Source organism: Oncorhynchus tshawytscha, linkage group LG19 (assembly GCF_018296145.1).
Source record: "Oncorhynchus tshawytscha isolate Ot180627B linkage group LG19, Otsh_v2.0, whole genome shotgun sequence".
In the NCBI taxonomy this organism is placed as follows: domain Eukaryota; kingdom Metazoa; phylum Chordata; class Actinopteri; order Salmoniformes; family Salmonidae; genus Oncorhynchus; species Oncorhynchus tshawytscha.
In genome coordinates this window covers 16,037,872-16,056,677 of record NC_056447.1, presented here as the reverse complement: position 1 = coordinate 16,056,677, position 18,806 = coordinate 16,037,872, and the positions used below count along the sequence as shown (strand labels likewise).

At 41.4% G+C, this 18,806-nt stretch overlaps 1 protein-coding gene across 4 annotated transcripts in view; it reads right to left on the bottom strand.

Annotated features, from left to right (window-relative positions):
* The window catches only part of si:ch211-272n13.3 (ankyrin repeat domain-containing protein 26), a 97,939-nt gene that overhangs the window by 53,393 nt on the left and 25,740 nt on the right, over positions 1-18,806 (bottom strand). For all 4 annotated transcript variants that reach the window (XM_042301371.1, XM_042301374.1, XM_042301372.1 and 1 more), the window contains 5 exons: positions 11,611-11,672; positions 11,427-11,514; positions 5,212-5,261; positions 5,044-5,122; positions 4,878-4,922 (listed from right to left, as the gene is read on the bottom strand). In XM_042301371.1, coding sequence (XP_042157305.1) covers positions 4,878-4,922; positions 5,044-5,122; positions 5,212-5,261; positions 11,427-11,514; positions 11,611-11,672 — 324 coding nt within the window. The remainder of the gene's footprint in view (positions 1-4,877; positions 4,923-5,043; positions 5,123-5,211; positions 5,262-11,426; positions 11,515-11,610; positions 11,673-18,806) is intronic.

Sequence of the window (18,806 nt, the reverse complement as noted above, 5' to 3'; positions counted from 1 at the left end):
ACGTGCGAACAAAAAGGAGGTAGTTGGACATAAATGATGGACTTTATCAAACAAAACAAACATTTATTGTGGAACTGGAATTCATGGGTGTGCATTCTGATGAAGATCAAAGGTAAGTGAATATTTATAATGCTATTTCTGACTTCTGTTGACTCCACAACATGGAGGGTATCTGTATGGCTTGTTTTGGTGTCTGAGCGCTGTACTCAGATTATTGCATGGTGTGCTTTTTCCGTAAAGCTTTTTTAAAATCTGACACAGAGGTTGCATTGAGAAGTATATCTTTAATTCCATGTATAAAAGATGTATATTCATCGACATTTATGATGAGTATTTCTGTAAATTGATGTGGCTCTCTGCAAAATCACTGCATGTTCTGAACATAACACGCCAATGTAAACTGAGATTTTTGGATATAAATATGAACTTTATCGAACAAAACATACATGTATTGTGTAACATGAAGTCCTATGAGTGCCATATGATGAAGATCCTCAAAGGTTAGTGATTCATTTTATCTCTATTTCTGCTTTTTGTGACTCCTCTCTTTGGCTGGAAAAATGGCTGTTTTTCTGTGATGAGGTGCTAACCTAACATAATCACATGGTATGCTTTCGTCGTAAAGCCTTTTTGAAATGGGACACTGTGGCTGGATTAACTTATTTTATGTCCGTGGCAGTATTTTCATGTCCGGATGAAATGCATGCCCAAATTCAACTGCCTGCTACTCATCCCCAGAAGATGAGATATGCATAGTATTAGTAGATTTGGATAGAAAACACTCAAGTTTCTAAAACTGTTTGAATCGTGTCTGTGAGTATAACATAACTTTTTTAGCAGGCGAAACCCAGAGGACAAACCATTCAGATGTTGTTTTTTTGAGGTCACTCTTTTCAATGAGATTTCATTGGGAATCCAGATTTCTAAGGGACCTTCTTGCAGTTCCTATCGCTTCCACTGGATGTCAACAGTTTAGAAATTGGTTGAGGTTTATCCTTTGTGTAATGAAGAAGTACGGCCATCTTGAACAAGGGTCACTTGAAGTGTACTGTTAGATAGAGGCGCATGACCAGAAAGCATGCTACAGTCTGTTTTCCTCCTGTATTGAACACAGATCATCCAGTCTTCATTTTTAGAAATTATTTACGTTAAAAAATACCAAAAGTTGTATTACAAAAGTAATTTGAAATGTTTTGGCAAAGTTTACAGGTAACTTTTGAGATATTTTGTAGTCACGTTGAACAAGTTGGAACTGGTGTTTTTCTGGATCAAACGCGCCAAATAAAATGGACATTTTGGATATATATCGACGGAATTAATCGAACAAAAGGACCATTTGTGATGTTTATGGGACATATTGGAGTGCCAACAAAAGAAGCTCGTCAAAGGTAAAGCATGAATTATATTTTTATTTCTGCGTTTTGTGTCGCGCCTGCAGGATTGAAATATGGTTTCTCTCTTTGTTTACGGAGGTGCTATCCTCAGATAATAGCATCGTTTGCCTTCACAGAAAAGCCTTTTTGAAATCTGACATGTTGGCTGGATTCACAACAAGTGTAGCTTTAATTTGCTATCTTGTATGAGTGATTTAATGAAAGTTAGATTTTTATAGTAATTTATTTGAATTTGGCGCTCTGCATTTTCCCAGAGAGGTTAACAACACGTTTCTTTAAAATGGTTTATAATACTTGTATGTTTGAGGAATTTTAATTCTGTTTTGAATTTGGCGCCCTGCACTTTCACTGACTGTTGTCAAATCGATCCCATTAACGGGATTTAATCCGTAAGAAGTTAACAAGTAGTACCTTTTTTCAGTCAAAAAGGCAAAAGTCAAATTTATTGACACCCCCCCGATTCTTATAAAGCAGTCAAAGGTTTAGTATTTGGATCCATATTTCTTGCACGCAATGACTAGAATAAGCTTGTGGCTCTTAAAATCTCTATAGGATCAGTGTCCCTCCCACGGGACGGTTGAGCTAACGTAGGCTAATGTGATTAGCATGAGGTTGTAAGCAACAAGAACATTTCCCAGGACATATCACACATATCTGATATGGGCAGAAAGCTTAAATTCTTCTTCATCAAACTGCACTGTTCAATTTACAGTAGCTACTAAAATGAAAGAATACCATGCTATTGTTTGAGGAGAGTGCACAGTTATGAACTTGAAAATGTATCAATAAACCAAATTAGGCACATTTGGGTAGACTTGATAAAACATTTTGAACAGAAATGCAGTGGTTCATTGGATCAGACTAAAACTGTGCAGAACTTTGCTGCCAAAATTTTTGTGACCAAAATCGAAAACGCACCTAACCTGGAACAGTACATTGCAACCTTTCTCTTGCATTTCAAAGATGGGCGCGACACATGTTTTTTTTCTTTGTTTTATCTTTTACCAGACCTAATGTCTTAAATTCTCCTACATTAATTTCACATTTCCACAAACTTCAAGGTGTTTCCTTTGGTATCAATAATATGAATATCCTTGCTTCAGGTCCTGAGCTACAGGCAAATACAGTCGGAAGCTAACATACACTTAGGTTTGAGTCATTAAAACTAATTTTTCAACCATTCCACAAATTTCTTGTTAACACACTATAGTTTTGTCAAGTCGGATAGGACATCTACCTTGTGCAAGTAATTTTTCCAACAATTGTTTACAGGCAGATTATTTCACTTATAATTGACTGTATCACAATCTCAATGGGTCAGAAGTTTACATACACTAAGTTGACTGTGCTTTTAAACAGCTTGGACAATTTCAGAAAATATGTCATGGCTTTAGAAGCTTCTGATAGGCTAATTGACATCATTTGAGTTAATTGGAGGTGTACCTGTGGATGTATTTCAAGGCCTACCTTCAAACTCAGTGCCTCTTTGCTTGACGACATGGCAAAATCAAAATAAATCAGCCAAGTCTGGTTCATCCTTGGGAGCAATTTCTAAACGCCTGAAGGTACCACGTTCATCTGGACAAACAATAGTACACAAGTATAAACACCATGGGACCACACAGCCGTCATACCGCGCAGGAAGGAGACGCGTTCTGTCTCCTAGAGATGAACATACTTTTGTGCGAAAAGTGAAAATCAATCACGGAACAACAGCAAAGGACCTTGTGAAGATGAGGAAAGAGGAGGAAAAAGGTACAAAAGCATCTATATTCACAGTAAAACGAGTCCTATATCAACATAACCTGAAAGGGCGCTCAGCAAGGAAGAAGCCACTGCTCCAAAACCACCATAAAAAAAGCCAGATTGTGGTTTGCAACTGCACATGGGGACAAAGATCGTACTTTTTGGAGAAATGTCCTCTTGTCTGATGAAACTGTTTGGCAATAATGACCATCGTTATGTTTGGAGGAAAAAGAGAGGCTTGCAAGCCGAAAAACACCATCCCAACCGTGAAACACGGGGATGGCAGCATCATGTTGTGGGGGTGCTTTACTGCAAGAGGGACTGGTGCACTTGACAAAATAGATAGCATCATGAGGAAAGGAAAATGATGTGGATATACTGAAGCAATATCTCAAGACTTCAGTCAGGAAGTTAAAGCTTGGTCGCAAATGGGTCTTCCAAATGGACAATGACCCCAAGCATACTTCCAAAGTAGTGGCAAAATGGCTGAAGGGCTACAAAGTCAAGGTATTGGAGGGGCATCACAAAGCCCTGACCTCAAACCAATAGAAAATGTGTGGGCAGAAATGAAAAAGTGTGTGCGAGCAAGGAGGCCTATAAACCTGACTCAGTTACACCAGCTCTGTCAGGAGGAATGGGCTGAAACTCACCACAATTATTGTTGGGAGCTTGTGGAAGGCTACCAAAAACATTTGACCCAAGTTAAACAATTTAAAGACAATGCTACCAAATACTAATTGAGTGTATGTAAACTTCTGACCCACTAGGAATGTGATACAGTGAATGATAAGTTAAATTATCTGTCTGTAAACAGTTGTTGAAATAAACTGAAATAAATGATACTCTACTATTATTCTGACATTTCACATTCTTAAAATAAAGTGGTGATCCTAACTGACCTAAAATGGAATTCTTACGAGGATTAAAAAGTCAGGAATTGTGAAAGATTGAGTTTAAATGTATTTGGCTAAGGTGCATGTAAACTTCCGACTTGAACCGTAGATTTGGGTATGTCATTTTAAGCAAACATTTTAAAAAAGGGTCCGATCCTAAAGAGGTTGTTAACTTGTTGGATGCATTTGCAGTTTGTTTTGGTTGCGTTTCAGATTATTTTGGGCCCAATAGAAATTAATGGTAAATAATGGATTGTCATTTTGTAAATAAGAAAGCAATATGTTTCTAAACACTTCTACATTAATGTGGATGCTACCTTGATTACAGATAATCCTGAATGAATAATGATGATGAGTGAGAAAGTTACAGAGGGTCAAAGATCATACCCCCAAGACATGCTAACCTCTCACCATTTCCAATGACAGGGAAGGATAGCATTACCTGGGGGTATTATCTTTGAAACTAAATTTGTCATTCATCATTATTCACAATTCATTCAGGATAATCCGTAATCATAGTAGCATCCACATTAATAATATAATTGCACCTTTTTTTTTGCATACCACATAGCTCAGTATTAGAATAATTTATTTGATACAGTCATTATTGCTCATCTTCATCAAGTGTCAATCATTTCAGACGATGAAGTAGCACTACAAGTAGAAAAACTATATAGAATCACAAAACATTGAATCTATTCCTACTGGAGGTATGCACTGACCTGCAATATTTTTTTTTGCTTCTTAAAAGTGTTAAATGAAAGAAAGAAATTGTTAACATTAATTATATGGTAGATTCAAGGTATTGAACGTGGTAAATTAACTAATTTAGTTGTGAAATTACCTTCAAGATCATCAACATCACCCAACCCAAGCTCCTCCATTATGTCTGTGGAAGAGAATATGGGAAAACGTTGCACAAATAGAAGGGCTTATTTTTAAAGTATATAATACATAAAATTGACAAATAAATAAATACTAAAGCACACAATAAAAAAATGTTTCCTTACCAGTCTTTTTGTCAGCATCTTTTTTGGACAGTTCAAGCTTGGTCAAGATGGACAGAGTTTCCCTTTTGATTTTCTCTGGCTGTTGAGACCGAGAGGAAAACATTGTTACATTTCACACCAAGAATAGTGGCCCTTAACTTTGAGTGTTTTCCCGACATCTGTACTCACCTTTTCTGGGACATTGTCATTGTCGGCATCATTATCATAATTTCTTAAAACTGCAAGAGAACAAATGGGAATGTGGTGAAACATTGTGATTGGCTCCTGTGCTCTCTCAGCCTCAACAGTCAGGAGGACAGCACAAGGCCAGTTGGATGAGCTGGCTTGGCCATGCTAAATGAAGCCAGAACAGTTTTGTCTCTCATGCAGATGAGATCATGGTTAATACACTGAGAGACAGTAGGTGGTTAGGGGAATGGACGATCATAACAAAACAGATCTGGGTCTGTATCCACATAATAATCATCTAATAGTAGATGATATTACCACATCTTCAATTTCAGCCTAGTGGAAAGGGAAGCAAAAGTCATTTTGCTACCTAAGAATAGTAAAGCCCCCTTAACTGGCTCAAATAGCCGACCTGTTACCAACCCGTAGGAAACTTTGGGAAAAAAATTTGTTTGACTAGATACAATGCTATTTTACAGCAAACAAATTGACAAGACCTTCAGCACGCTTATAGGGCAGGCCATTCGACAAGCACAGCACTTATACAAATGACTGATGATTGGCTGAGATAAATTGATGATAAAAAGATTGTGGGGGCTGTTTTGTTAGACTTTAGTGCGTCTTTTGACATTATCGATCATAGTCTGCTGCTGGAAAAACGAATGTGTTATGGCTTTACATCCCCTGCTATATTGAGAATAAAGAGTTACCTGTCTAACAGGTCACAAAGGGTGTTCTTTAACACAACATAATCCAGGTAGAATCAGGAATTCCCCAGGGCAGCTGTCTAGGCTTTGAGTAAAGACGATGTGTCTATGTATACGGATTACTCAACACGTCAGCTACTACAGCAACTGAAATGACTTCAACGCTTAACAAAGAGCTACAGTTAGTTTCAGAATGGATGGCAAGGAATAAGTTAGTCCTAAATATTTCAAAAACTAAAAGCATTGAATTTGGGACAAAACACTCACTAAACCCTAAACCTCAACTAAATCTTGTAATAAATCATGTGGAAAATGAGCAAGTTGAGGTGACTAAACTGCTTGGACTAACCCTGGATTGTAAACTGTCATGGTCAAAAACATTGACAACAGTAGCTAAGATGGGGAGAAGTCTGTACATGATAAAGTGCTTCTCTACCTTAACAGCACTATCAACAATGCAGGTCCTACAGGCCCTAATTTTGTAACACCTGGACTACTGTTCAGTCGTGGTCAGGTGCCACAAAGCAATTGGCTCAGAACAGGGCAGCACAACTGGCCCTTTGATGTACGTAGAGAGCTAACATAAATAAAATGCATGTCAATCTCTCCTAGCTCAAAGTGGAGAGATTGACTCAAAAATCATCACTTCCTGTTGAACACGGAATGAGGAAGAGCTCGGTTTTGAAAAGTTTGTTGTTACAAAGTGTATTGAAAGTTCTTGGTAGGGTACAACTTCTTAGTTTGGATCCCATGACGCAGTTGGGATTTGTTGCTGGGACTGCTAGTCTCTGTCCAGTGATCCTGCCGACCAAGGACGGGTCTGAGGAGCTATTTGGTGTCACAGCAAGCCTAGCTGCATATCAAGTTAGCGGGTTTGTCTTGAACGCAGCCCGCGGTTAGCCATTGTGGCTGGGTCTGCGGATTGTACCAGGTTTGTGGCTGTCTAGATCTCTGCTGTTTGTTGTTTTCAATCTTCTCTGTAACCTGCCCTGTCTGGAACTGCGAGGAGTAACAGCGTAACCTACGTTGCTAGCTACCATGACAAAGACCAAAGTCGGGGAGAGTACCATTGAGGACAGTGGTGTCTCTGTATCACACGTGAAGGATCTTTTAAACGAACAAAAAGAGACCTGCAAGCAGTTGTTAGAACAAGAAAATGGCTTAAAGTGTTTTGTCCAAATACTTGTGGATTCCACTAACAAAAGAATAGACGACGTGACCAGAGAGGTCCAGGACCTGAATAACAGTTCGCAGTTATGTCGGAGAGGCTTCCATTAAAGAATAACCTCTATGTTATGTTAAGACAGGTAACTCTTTATCCACAATATAGCATGGGATGTAAAGCCATTACACATATGTTTTTACAGCAGCAGACTATGGTCAATAACGTCAAAAGTCGCACTGAGGTCAAACAAAACAGCCCCCACAATGTTTTTTTCATCAATTTCTCTCAGCCAGTCATCAATCATTTGTGTAAGTACTGTGCTTGTTGAATGTCCTTCCCTATAAGCATGCTGAAAGTCTGTTGTCAATTTGTTTCCTGTGAAATAGCATTGTATCTGATCAAACAACCATTTTTTCAAAAAGTTTCCTAAGGTTTGGTAACAGTCTGATTGGTCGGCTATTTGAGCCAGTAAAGGTGGCTTTACTATTCTTAGGTAGCGGAATGACTTTTGCCTCCCTCCAGGCCTGAGGGCACACACTTTCTAGTAGGCGATCCCGGTTGGTTGTCACTGTTGATAGACAACAATCATTTCTTAACCTCCACCACACATACTTTACAGAATTCTAAATTACAATGCTTGTCTTTCATAATTTGGTTCAGATATATGTGGATGTGTAGTGTCAGCTTTTGTTTGCTGGCATGTTCTGCCTAAATTTGCCAATCTTGTCAACTAAAAAATCTAAACAAATAGTTGGCAATATCAATGAATGATGGAACCGAGTTTGTCTTTTTACCCAAATTTTCATTTAAGGTGCTCCAAAACATTTTACTATCATTCTTTATATGACTTATCTTTGTTTCATAGTGTAGTTTCTTCTTTTTATTCAGTTTAGTCACATGATTTCTACATTTTCAGTGCATTTGCCAATAGGTTCCTCATCAATCCAAGGGGATTGAACAGCTTTTAGTCATTTTCTTAATGACGGCATGCTTATTTAGTAACTGGAATAAGCAATTTCATAAATGTGTCAAATGCAGTGTCTGGCTGCTCTTCATTACACACCACAGACCAGCAAATATTCTTTAATCATCAACATAAAAATCACAAAAAAAACATAACCATATTAGGCCCAGAATTTTCCTAGATATGGCTACTATATTGTGATCACTACATCAGATGGATTTGGATACTGCTTTAAAGCACATTTCTGCTACATTAGTAAATATGTTATCAATACATGTTGATGATTTCATTCCTGTGCTGTTTGGAACAACCCAGGTAGGTTGACTGATAACCTGAACCAGGCTGCAGGCACTGGTTACAGATTGAGGCTCTCTCTTGAGTGGGCAGCCTGATAAAACCAATCAATATTGGAAATCACCTAGAAAATATAACTCTTGATATCACATGAATTATCAAGAAATTCACACATATTATCCAGATAATGACCGTTAGCACTTGGTGGTCTATTAGCAGCGTCCCACAAGAATATGGGCTTTATGTGAAGCAGATGGGGTGGCAGGTAGCCTAGTGGTTTGAGCATTGGGCCAGTAACCGCAATTACAACAATACTGAATGAACACGTATTTTAACTTAATACAACGCATCAATAAAATCAAATTAGCCTCAAATATATAATGAAACATGTTCAATTTGGTTTAAATAATGCAAAAACAAAGTGTTGGAGAAGAAAGTAAAAGTGCAATATGTGCTAGGTAAGAAAGCTAACGTTTCAGTTCCTTGCTCAGAACATGGGAACATATGAAAGCTGGTGGTTCCTTTTAACATGAGGCTTCAATATTCCCAGGTAAGAAGTTTTAGGTTGTAGTTATTATAGGAATTATAGGACTATTTCCCTCTATACATTTGTATTTCATTAACCTTTGACTATTGGATGTTCTTATAGGCACTTTAGTGTAACAGTATAGCTTCCGTCCCTCTCCTCGCTATTCCCTGGGCTCGAACCAGCAACACAACGACAACAGCCACCATCGAAGCATCGTTACCCATGCAGAGCAAGGGAAACAACCACCCCAAGGCTCAGAGCAAGTGAAGTTTGAAATGCTATTAGCGCGTGCTAACTAGTTAGCCATTTCACTTCGGTTACACCAGCCTCATCTCGGGAGTTGATAGGCTTGAAGTCATAAACAGCGCAATGCTTGACGCACACCGAAGTGTTGCTGGCAAAACGCACGAAAGTGCTGTTTGAATTCATGTTTATGCGCCTGCTTCTGCCTACCACCGCTCAGTCAGATACTTAGATACTTGTATGCTCAATCAGATTATATGCAACGCAGGACACGCTAGATAATATCTAGAAATATCATCAACCATGTGTAGTTAACTCGTGATTATGATTGATTGTTTTTTATAAGATAAGTTAATGCTAGCTTGGCTTACTGCATTCGCGTAACAGGCAGTCTCCTTGTGGAGTGCAACGAGGTCGTTATTGCGTTGGACTAGTTGGCGATGACGAAGCCTCTGCTGGAGTCAGTGTACTTGGAGTCAGCACCGTCGTTGCAGACACAGGCAATCCCAGCAATGAAGGTGCAGGTAGATCAGGCACCAGTGCAGCGACACGACTTCTTATGTCAATCTGCTCCGAACCTATTGCAGTCAATCTCGTCCACTTAGCAGCATGCCGCTGCGTTTGGTTTCCACAACTTGGGACATTGGACCAGCGCTGATTGGAACAGTCTTCATTACAAGATTGAGGAAGAGAAGCAAATGGAGACGACTTCTTTGGCACACAAATTCCAGGCAGCACAGACCATTTGGATAGGGACAGATGACAAGTCAGGCCCGAGTGGCGTCAAGCCATAGGAGTTGAGGACGAAAACTTTCTAATTTGCGTTTTCCTCATAAATTCATGCAAAATTGAGATTTGCTTGCTAAGCATAGCCACCTCATTCCTGTAATCCTCCACGAGCAAACAATTGCCACATTGGCACTCTGGATTGTCATTACTGTCCCGGACCAGCGCATAATAAACACAGCTTCTACAGCGCTGAAAATGTTTGTTAGATATTCCAGGTGAAGCGGGTTCCATTGCAACCTAGCTAGCTAGCAGGTGTTGACACAAACACTTATAAAAATTAAAATAAAACCAAGTAAAAAAAAAATTGGAAGTAACAGGTAGAGGAGCAGGAGGCATCAGAGTTTGTGACAGGAAATGACGGCAATATATTTACCTGTAATTACCCCTCAAAAATTAAACGCTAATTAGCTTCTAATGTGGATATCATAAAAAACTACAAACGCCATGATGCTCTGGATGAGACTGACAAATTGTGGCAAAGGTAAGAATCTCTGGATTAACTATCTAATGTTAGCCAAATTTTGTTGAATTGAAAATTCCATATAACGGTCTTGGGCAACTAAATTGACACAATACCTGTTAGCAAAGATGTTAGATAGAGATGACGTGCAGGAGCTTGCAGGGATTTGTAGTCTTGCATGTCTACTTTGATGCTATTGAGCATTTTCGAATCTGAAGAGTATATAGGGCCAAATACATTGATAAAAGTCAACTTGTCGGAGATTGACATGGTTATTAAAACGTCACCCGAGGGTAAGCCTACACAAAACACAGCCCTTATTCTAAAATTCCCTACAGAAAAAAATGAATGGTGGAAAAACGATAGGAACCATTTCCATGTTTAATATGGGTAATATGACACCTCCACTGTGGGGCTCTATGGGCACAGGCATAAACATTGGACTAACTACTAAAGTGAGACTTTATCCTCGTGTTTCTTGGGTATTTACATGATTTGTTCACAAGTTAGGTTGTTTTTCATTGTTGGAGTCTGCTACCACTGCTAGCGAAGAAAAGGGACATCGTAGGCCTCTACTAGTCAGATTCGCACAGGCAAAACTCAAGACTCGAGTGGCCCTGTTACCACAGTAACCATAAAGGGGCAGCTGAAATGTTTGGTCTCATCTGTGATATTTTGGTTAAAAGACTCAGGTCACAAAATATTAAAATAAATGCAACAATATACCACATCAGTTCTTAATAGAAAGACATTCCTTGTTTTAGAAACATTACTAAACATGATAATCCGTTTTGTTGTGTGCTTTTTTGGTGTAATTAATGCAACAAAAAATATTTTGTCTGGTAAAAAAAATTAGTGACTGGTAATTTTTTTAATCTACCTGCCACGGTGGCTGGTCGACAAAAAAGTGTATATTGTTTGCAGGATAGTCATAATTGGAGCGTCAAATTATAGCTAGAATGATTGCAAAGCTATAACGGCAGTCATCCATCCATTTGCTAAGAGATCATCAAGTGCTTGATGGGGTTAAACATTTTACAGAAAAATGTGGGAATGAGAATTACCTTCTTTGTTCTCCCCTGAAATAATGGAAACATGTGGCACCTTTGCAGGATCTCGGCCATGATGTTTTCTGGGACTGACAGAGCCAGACTGGAAGAGGAGTTTGTCTGTTAGTAAATCTGACAGTATGGCCATTGGCCAATGCTACCAGGGAGTCCAAAAAAATTCCTTATTTTTTTACAGTACCTCAGTGTCCCATGAGTCTTCCTCATCATCTCCCTTCTCCAAACCCAACTCAGAAAGGAAATCTAAGAAGGAATTATTTCCAAATGTTGCATTTAAAAACATATACAGTGCCTTGCGAAAGTATTCGGCCCCCTTGAACTTTGCGACCTTTTGCCACATTTCAGGCTTCAAACATAAAGATATAAAACTGTATTTTTTTGTAAAGAAACAACAACAAGTGGGACACAATCATGAACTGGAACGACATTTATTGGATATTTCAAACTTTTTTAACAAAACAAAAACTGAAAAATTGGACGTGCAAAATTATTCAGCCCCTTTACTTTCAGTGCAGCAAACTCTCTCCAGAAGTACAGTGAGGATCTCTGAATGATCCAATGTTGACCTAAATGACTAATGATGATAAATACAATCCACCTGTGTGTAATCAAGTCTCCGTATAAATGCACCTGCACTGTGATAGTCTCAGAGGTCCGTTAAAAGCGCAGAGAGCATCATGAAGAACAAGGAACACACCAGGCAGGTCCGAGATACTGTTGTGAAGAAGTTTAAAGCCGGATTTGGATACAAAAAGATTTCCCAAGCTTTAAACATCCCAAGGAGCACTGTGCAAGCGATAATATTGAAATGGAAGGAGTATCAGACCACTGCAAATCTACCAAGACCTGGCCGTCCCTCTAAACTTTCAGCTCATACAAGGAGAAGACTGATCAGAGGTGCAGCCAAGAGGCCCATGATCACTCTGGATGAACTGCAGAGATCTACAGCTGAGGTGGGAGACTCTGTCCATAGGACAACAATCAGTCGTATATTGCACAATTCTGGCCTTTATGGAAGAGTGGCAAGAAGAAAGCCATTTCTTAAAGATAACCATAAAAAGTGTTGTTTAAAGTTTGCCACAAGCCACCTGGGAGACACACCAAACATGTGGAAGAAGGTGCTCTGGTCAGATGAAACCAAAATTGAACTTTTTGGCAACAATGCAAAACGTTATGTTTGGCGTAAAAGCAACACAGCGCATCACCCTGAACACACCATCCCCACTGTCAAACATGGTGGTGGCAGCATCATGGTTTGGGCCTGCTTTTCTTCAGCAGGGACAGGGAAGATGGTTAAAATTGATGGGAAGATGGATGGAGCCAAATACAGGACCATTCTGGAAGAAAACCTGACGGAGTCTGCAAAAGACCTGAGACTGGGATGGAGATTTGTCTTCCAACAAGATTATGATCCAAAACATAAAGCAAAATCTACAATGGAATGGTTCAAAAATAAACATATCCAGGTGTTAGAATGGCCAAGTCAAAGTCCAGACCTGAATCCAATCGAGAATCTGTGGAAAGAACTGAAAACTGCTGTTCACAAATGCTCTCCATCCAACCTCACTGAGCTCGAGCTGTTTTGCAAGGAGGAATGGGAAAAAATGTCAGTCTCTCGATGTGCAAAACTGATAGAGACATACCCCAAGCGACTTACAGCTGTAATCGCAGCAAAAGGTGGCGCTACAAAGTATTAACATAAGGGGGCTGAATAATTTTGCACGCCCAATTTTTCAGTTTTTGATTTGTTAAAAAAGTTTGAAATATCCAATAAATGTCGTTCCACTTCATGATTGTGTCCCACTTGTTGTTGATTCTTCACAAAAAAAATACAGTTTTATATCTTTATGTTTGAAGCCTGAAATGTGGCAAAAGGTCGCAAAGTTCAAGGGGGCCGAATACTTTCACAAGGCACTGTATACAGTGGGGAGAATAAGTATTTGATACACTGCCGATTTTGCAGGTTTTCCTACTTACAAAGCATGTAGAGGTCTGTATTTTTTTTATCTTAGGTACACTTCAACTGTGAGAGACGGAATCTAAAACAAAAATCCAGAAAATCACATTGTATGATTTTTAAGTAATTAATTAGCATTTTATTGCATGACATAAGTATTTGATAACCTACCAACCAGTTAGAATTCCGGCTCTTACAGACATGTTAGTTTTTCTTTAAGAAGCCCTCCTGTTCTCCACTCATTATCTGTATTAACTGCACCTGTTTGAACTCGTTACCTGTATAAAAGACACCTGTCCACACACTCAATCAAACAGACTCCAACCTTTCCACAATGGCCAAGACCAGAGAGCTGTGTAAGGACATCAGGGTAAAATTGTAGACCTGCACAAGGCTGGGATGGGCTACTGTCCATTAATCACGGTACTCCATTCTGCTTGTTTATGTTTTATCTGTCGGCCCCGTTGCCTAGTCAACGCCATTTTACCTGCTGTTGTTATGCTAGCTGATTAGCTGTTGTCTCACCTACTGTTTTAGCTAGCTTTCCCAATTCAACACCTGTGATTACTGTATGCCTCGCTGTATGTCTCTCTCAAATGTCAATATGCCTTGTATACTGTTGCTCAGGTTAGTTATCATTGTTTTAGTTCACAATGGAGCCCCTAGTTCTACTCTTCATACCCCTGATACCTCCTTTGTCCCACCTCCCACACATGCGGTGACCTCACCCATTACAACCAGCATGTCCAGAGATACAACCTCTCTCATCATCACCCAGTGCCTGGGCTTACCTCCGCTGTACCCGCACCCCACCATACCCCTGTCTGCGCATTATGCCCTGAATATATTCTACCATGCCCAGAAACCTGCTCCTCTTATTCTCTGTCCCCAACGCTCTAGGCGACCAGTTTTGATAGCCTTTAGCCGCACCCTCATACTACTCCTTCTCTGTTCCGCGGGTGATGTGGAGGTAAACCCAGGCCCTGCATGTCCCCAGGCTCCCTCATTTGTTGACTTCTGTGATCGTAAAAGCCTTGGTTTCATGCATGTCAACATCAGAAGCCTCCTCCCTAAGTTTGTTTTACTCACTGCTCTAGCACACTCTGCTAACCCTGATGTCCTTGCTGTGTCTGAATCCTGGCTCAGGAAGGCCACCAAAAATTCAGAGATTTCCATACCCAACTATAACATCTTCCGTCAAGATAGATCTGCCAAAGGGGGAGGAGTTGCAGTCTACTGCAGAGATAGCCTGCAAAGTAATGTCATACTTTCCAGGTCCATACCCAAACAGTTCGAACTACTAATTTTGAAAATCACTCTCTCCAGAAATAAGTCTCTCACTGTTGCCGCCTGCTACCGACCCCCCTCAGCTCCCAGCTGTGCCCTGGACACCATTTGTGAATTGATCGCCCCCCATCTAGCCTCAGAGTTTGTTCTGTTAGGTGACCTAAACTGGGATATGCTTAACACCCCGCCAGTCCTACAATCTAAGCTAGATGCCCTCAATCTCACACAAATCATCAAGGAACCCACCAGGTACAACCCTAACTCTGTAAACAAGGGCACCCTCATAGACGTCATCCTGACCAACTGGCCATCCAAATACACCTCCGCTGTCTTCAACCAGGATCTCAGCGATCACTGCCTCATTGCCTGTATCCGCTACGGAGCCGCAGTCAAACGACCACCCCTCATCACGGTCAAACGCTCCCTAAAACACTTCTGTGAGCAGGCCTTACTAATCGACCTGGCCCGGGTATCCTGGAAGGACATCGACCTCATCCCGTCAGTTGAGGATGCCTGGTCATTCTTTAAAAGTAACTTCCTCACCATTTTAGATAAGCATGCTCCGTTCAAAAAATGCAGAACTAAGAACAGATACAGTCCTTGGTTCACCCCAGACCTGACTGCCCTCGACCAGCACAAAAACATCCTGTGGCGGACTGCAATAGCATCGAATAGTCCCCGTGATATGCAACTGTTCAGGGAAGTCCGGAACCAATACACGCAGTCAGTCAGGAATGCTAAGGCCAGCTTCTTCAGGCAGAAGTTTGCATCCTGTAGCTCCAACTCCAAAAAGTTCTGGGACACTGAAGTCCATGGAGAACAAGAGCACCTCCTCCCAGCTGCCCACTGCACTGAGGCTAGGTAACACGGTCACCACCGATAAATCCATGATTATCGAAAACTTCAATAAGCATTTCTCAACGGCTGGCCATGCCTTCCGCCTGGCTACTCCAACCTCAGCCAACAGCTCCTCCCCCCCGGCAGCTCCTCGCCCAAGCCTCTCCAAGTTCTCCTTTACCCAAATCCAGATAGCAGATGTTCTGAAAGAGCTGCAAAACCTGGACCCGTACAAATCAGCTGGGCTTGACAATCTGGACCCCCTATTTCTGAAACTATCCGCCGCCATTGTCGCAACCCCTATTACCAGCCTGTTCAACCTCTCTTTCATATCGTCTGAGATCCCCAAGGATTGAAAGCTGCCGCAGTCATCCCCCTCTTCAAAGGGGGAGACACCCTGGACCCAAACTGTTACAGACCTATATCCATCCTGCCCTGCCTATCTAAGGTCTTCGAAAGCCAAGTCAACAAACAGGTCACTGACCATCTCGAATCCCACCGTACCTTCTCCGCTGTGCAATCTGGCTTCCGAGCCGGTCACGGGTGCACCTCAGCCACACTCAAGGTACTAAACGATATCATAACCGCCATCGATAAAAGACAGTACTGTGCAGCCGTCTTCATCGACCTTGCCAAGGCTTTCGACTCTGTCAATCACCATATTCTCATCGGCAGACTCAGTAGCCTCGGTTTTTCGGATGACTGCCTTGCCTGGTTCACCAATTACTTTGCAGACAGAGTTCAGTGTGTCAAATCGGAGGGCATGCTGTCCGGTCCTCTGGCAGTCTCTATGGGGGTACCACAGGGTTCAATTCTCGGGCCGACTCTTTTCTCTGTGTATATCAATGATGTTGCTCTTGCTGCGGGTGATTCCCTGATCCACCTCTACGCAGACGACACCATTCTATATACTTTCGGCCCGTCATTGGACACTGTGCTATCTAACCTCCAAACGAGCTTCAATGCCATACAACACTCCTTCCGTGGCCTCCAACTGCTCTTAAACGCTAGTAAAACCAAATGCATGCTTTTCAACCGATCGCTGCCTGCACCCGCATGCCCGACTAGCATCACCACCCTGGATGGTTCCGACCTTGAATATGTGGACATCTATAAGTACCTAGGTGTCTGGCTAGACTGCAAACTCTCCTTCCAGACTCATATCAAACATCTCCAATCAAAAAACAAATCAAGAGTCGGCTTTCTATTCCGCAACAAAGCCTCCTTCACTCACGCCGCCAAGCTTACCCTAGTAAAACTGACTATTCTACCAATCCTCGACTTCGGCGATGTCATCTACAAAATGGCTTCCAACACTCTACTCAGCAAACTGGATGCAGTATATCACAGTGCCATCCGTTTTGTCACTAAAGCACCTTATACCACCCACCACTGCGACTTGTATGCTCTAGTCGGCTGGCCCTCGCTACATATTCGTCGCCAGACCCACTGGCTCCAGGTCATCTACACGTCCATGCTAGGTAAAGCTCCGCCTTATCTCAGTTCACTGGTCACGATGGCAACACCCATCCGTAGCACGCGCTCCAGCAGATGTATCTCACTGATCATCCCTAAAGCCAACACCTCATTTGGCCGCCTTTCGTTCCAGTACTCTGCTGCCTGTGACTGGAACAATTGCAAAAATCGCTGAAGTTGGAGACTTTTATCTCCCTCACCAACTTCAAACATCAGCTATCTGAGCAGCTAACCGATTGCTGCAGCTGTACATAGTCTATTGGTAAATAACCCACCCATTTTCACCTACCTCATCCCCATACTGTTTTTATTTACTTTTCTGCTCTTTTGCACACCAATATCTCTACCTGTACATGACCATCTGATCATTTATCACTCCGGTGTTAATCTGCAAAATTGTAACTATTCGTCTACCTCCTCATGCCTTTTGCACACATTGTATATAGACTCCCCCTTTGTTTTCTACTGTGTTATTGACTTGTTAATTTGTTTATTCCATGTGTAACTTTGTGTTGTCTGCTCACACTGCTATGCTTTATCTTGGCCAGGTCGCAGTTGTAAATGAGAACTTGTTCTCAACTAGCCTACCTGGTTAAATAAAGGTGAAATAAAATTTAAAAAAATAAACAGGACAATAGGCAAGCAGCTTGGTGATAAGGCAACAACTGTTGGTGCAATTATTAGAAAATGGAAGAAGTTCAAGATGATGGTCAATCACCCTGGGTCTGGGGCTCCATGCAAGATCTCACCTCATGGGGCATCAATGATCATGAGGAAGGTGAGGGATCAGCCCAGAACTACACGTCAGGACCTGGTCAATGACCTGAAGAGAGCTGGGACCACAGTCTCAAAGAAAACCATTAGTAACACACTACGCCGCCATGGATTAAAATCCTGCAGCGCACGCAAGGTCCCCCTGCTCAAGCCAACGCATGTCCAGGCCCGTCTGAAGTTTGCCAATGACCATCTGGATGATCCAGAGGAGGAATGGGAGAAGGTCATGTGGTCTGATGAGACAAAAATAGAGCTTTTTGGTCTAAACTCCACTCGCCGTGTTTGGAGGAAGAAGAAGGATGAGTACAACCCCAAGAACACCATCCCAACCGTGAAGCCTGGAGGTGGAAACATCATTCTTTGGGGATGTTTTTCTGCAAAGTGGACAGGACGACTGCACCATATTGAGGGGAGGATGGATGGGGCCATGTATCGCGATATCTTGGCCAACAACCTCCTTCCCCCAGTAAGAGCATTGAAGATGGGTCGTGGCTGGGTCTTCCAGCATGACAACGACCCGAAACACACAGCCAGGGCAACTAAGAAGTGGCTCCGTAAGAAGCATCTCAAGGTCCTGGAGTGGCCTAGCCATTCTCCAGACCTGAACCCAATAGAAAATCTTTGGAGGGAGCTGAAAGTCCGTATTGCCCAGCGACAGCCCCGAAACCTGAAGGATCTAGAGGAGGTCTGTATGGAGGAGTGGGCCAAAATCCCTGCTGCAGTGTGTGGAAACCTGGTCAAGAACTACAAGAAACGTATGATCTCTGTAATTGCAAACAAAGGTTTCTGTACCAAATAGTAAGTTCTGCTTTTCTGATGTATCAAATACTTATATATCTTGCAATAAAATGCAAATTAATTACTTAAAAATCATGCAATGTGATTTTCTGGATTTTTGTTTTAGATTCCGTCTCTCACAGTTGAAGTGTACCTGTGATAAAAATTACAGACCTCTACATGCTTTGTAAGTAGGAATACCTGCAAAATCAGCAGTGTATCAAATACTTGTTCTCCCCACTGTATATTTCAAGTAAAGTACTCTCTGG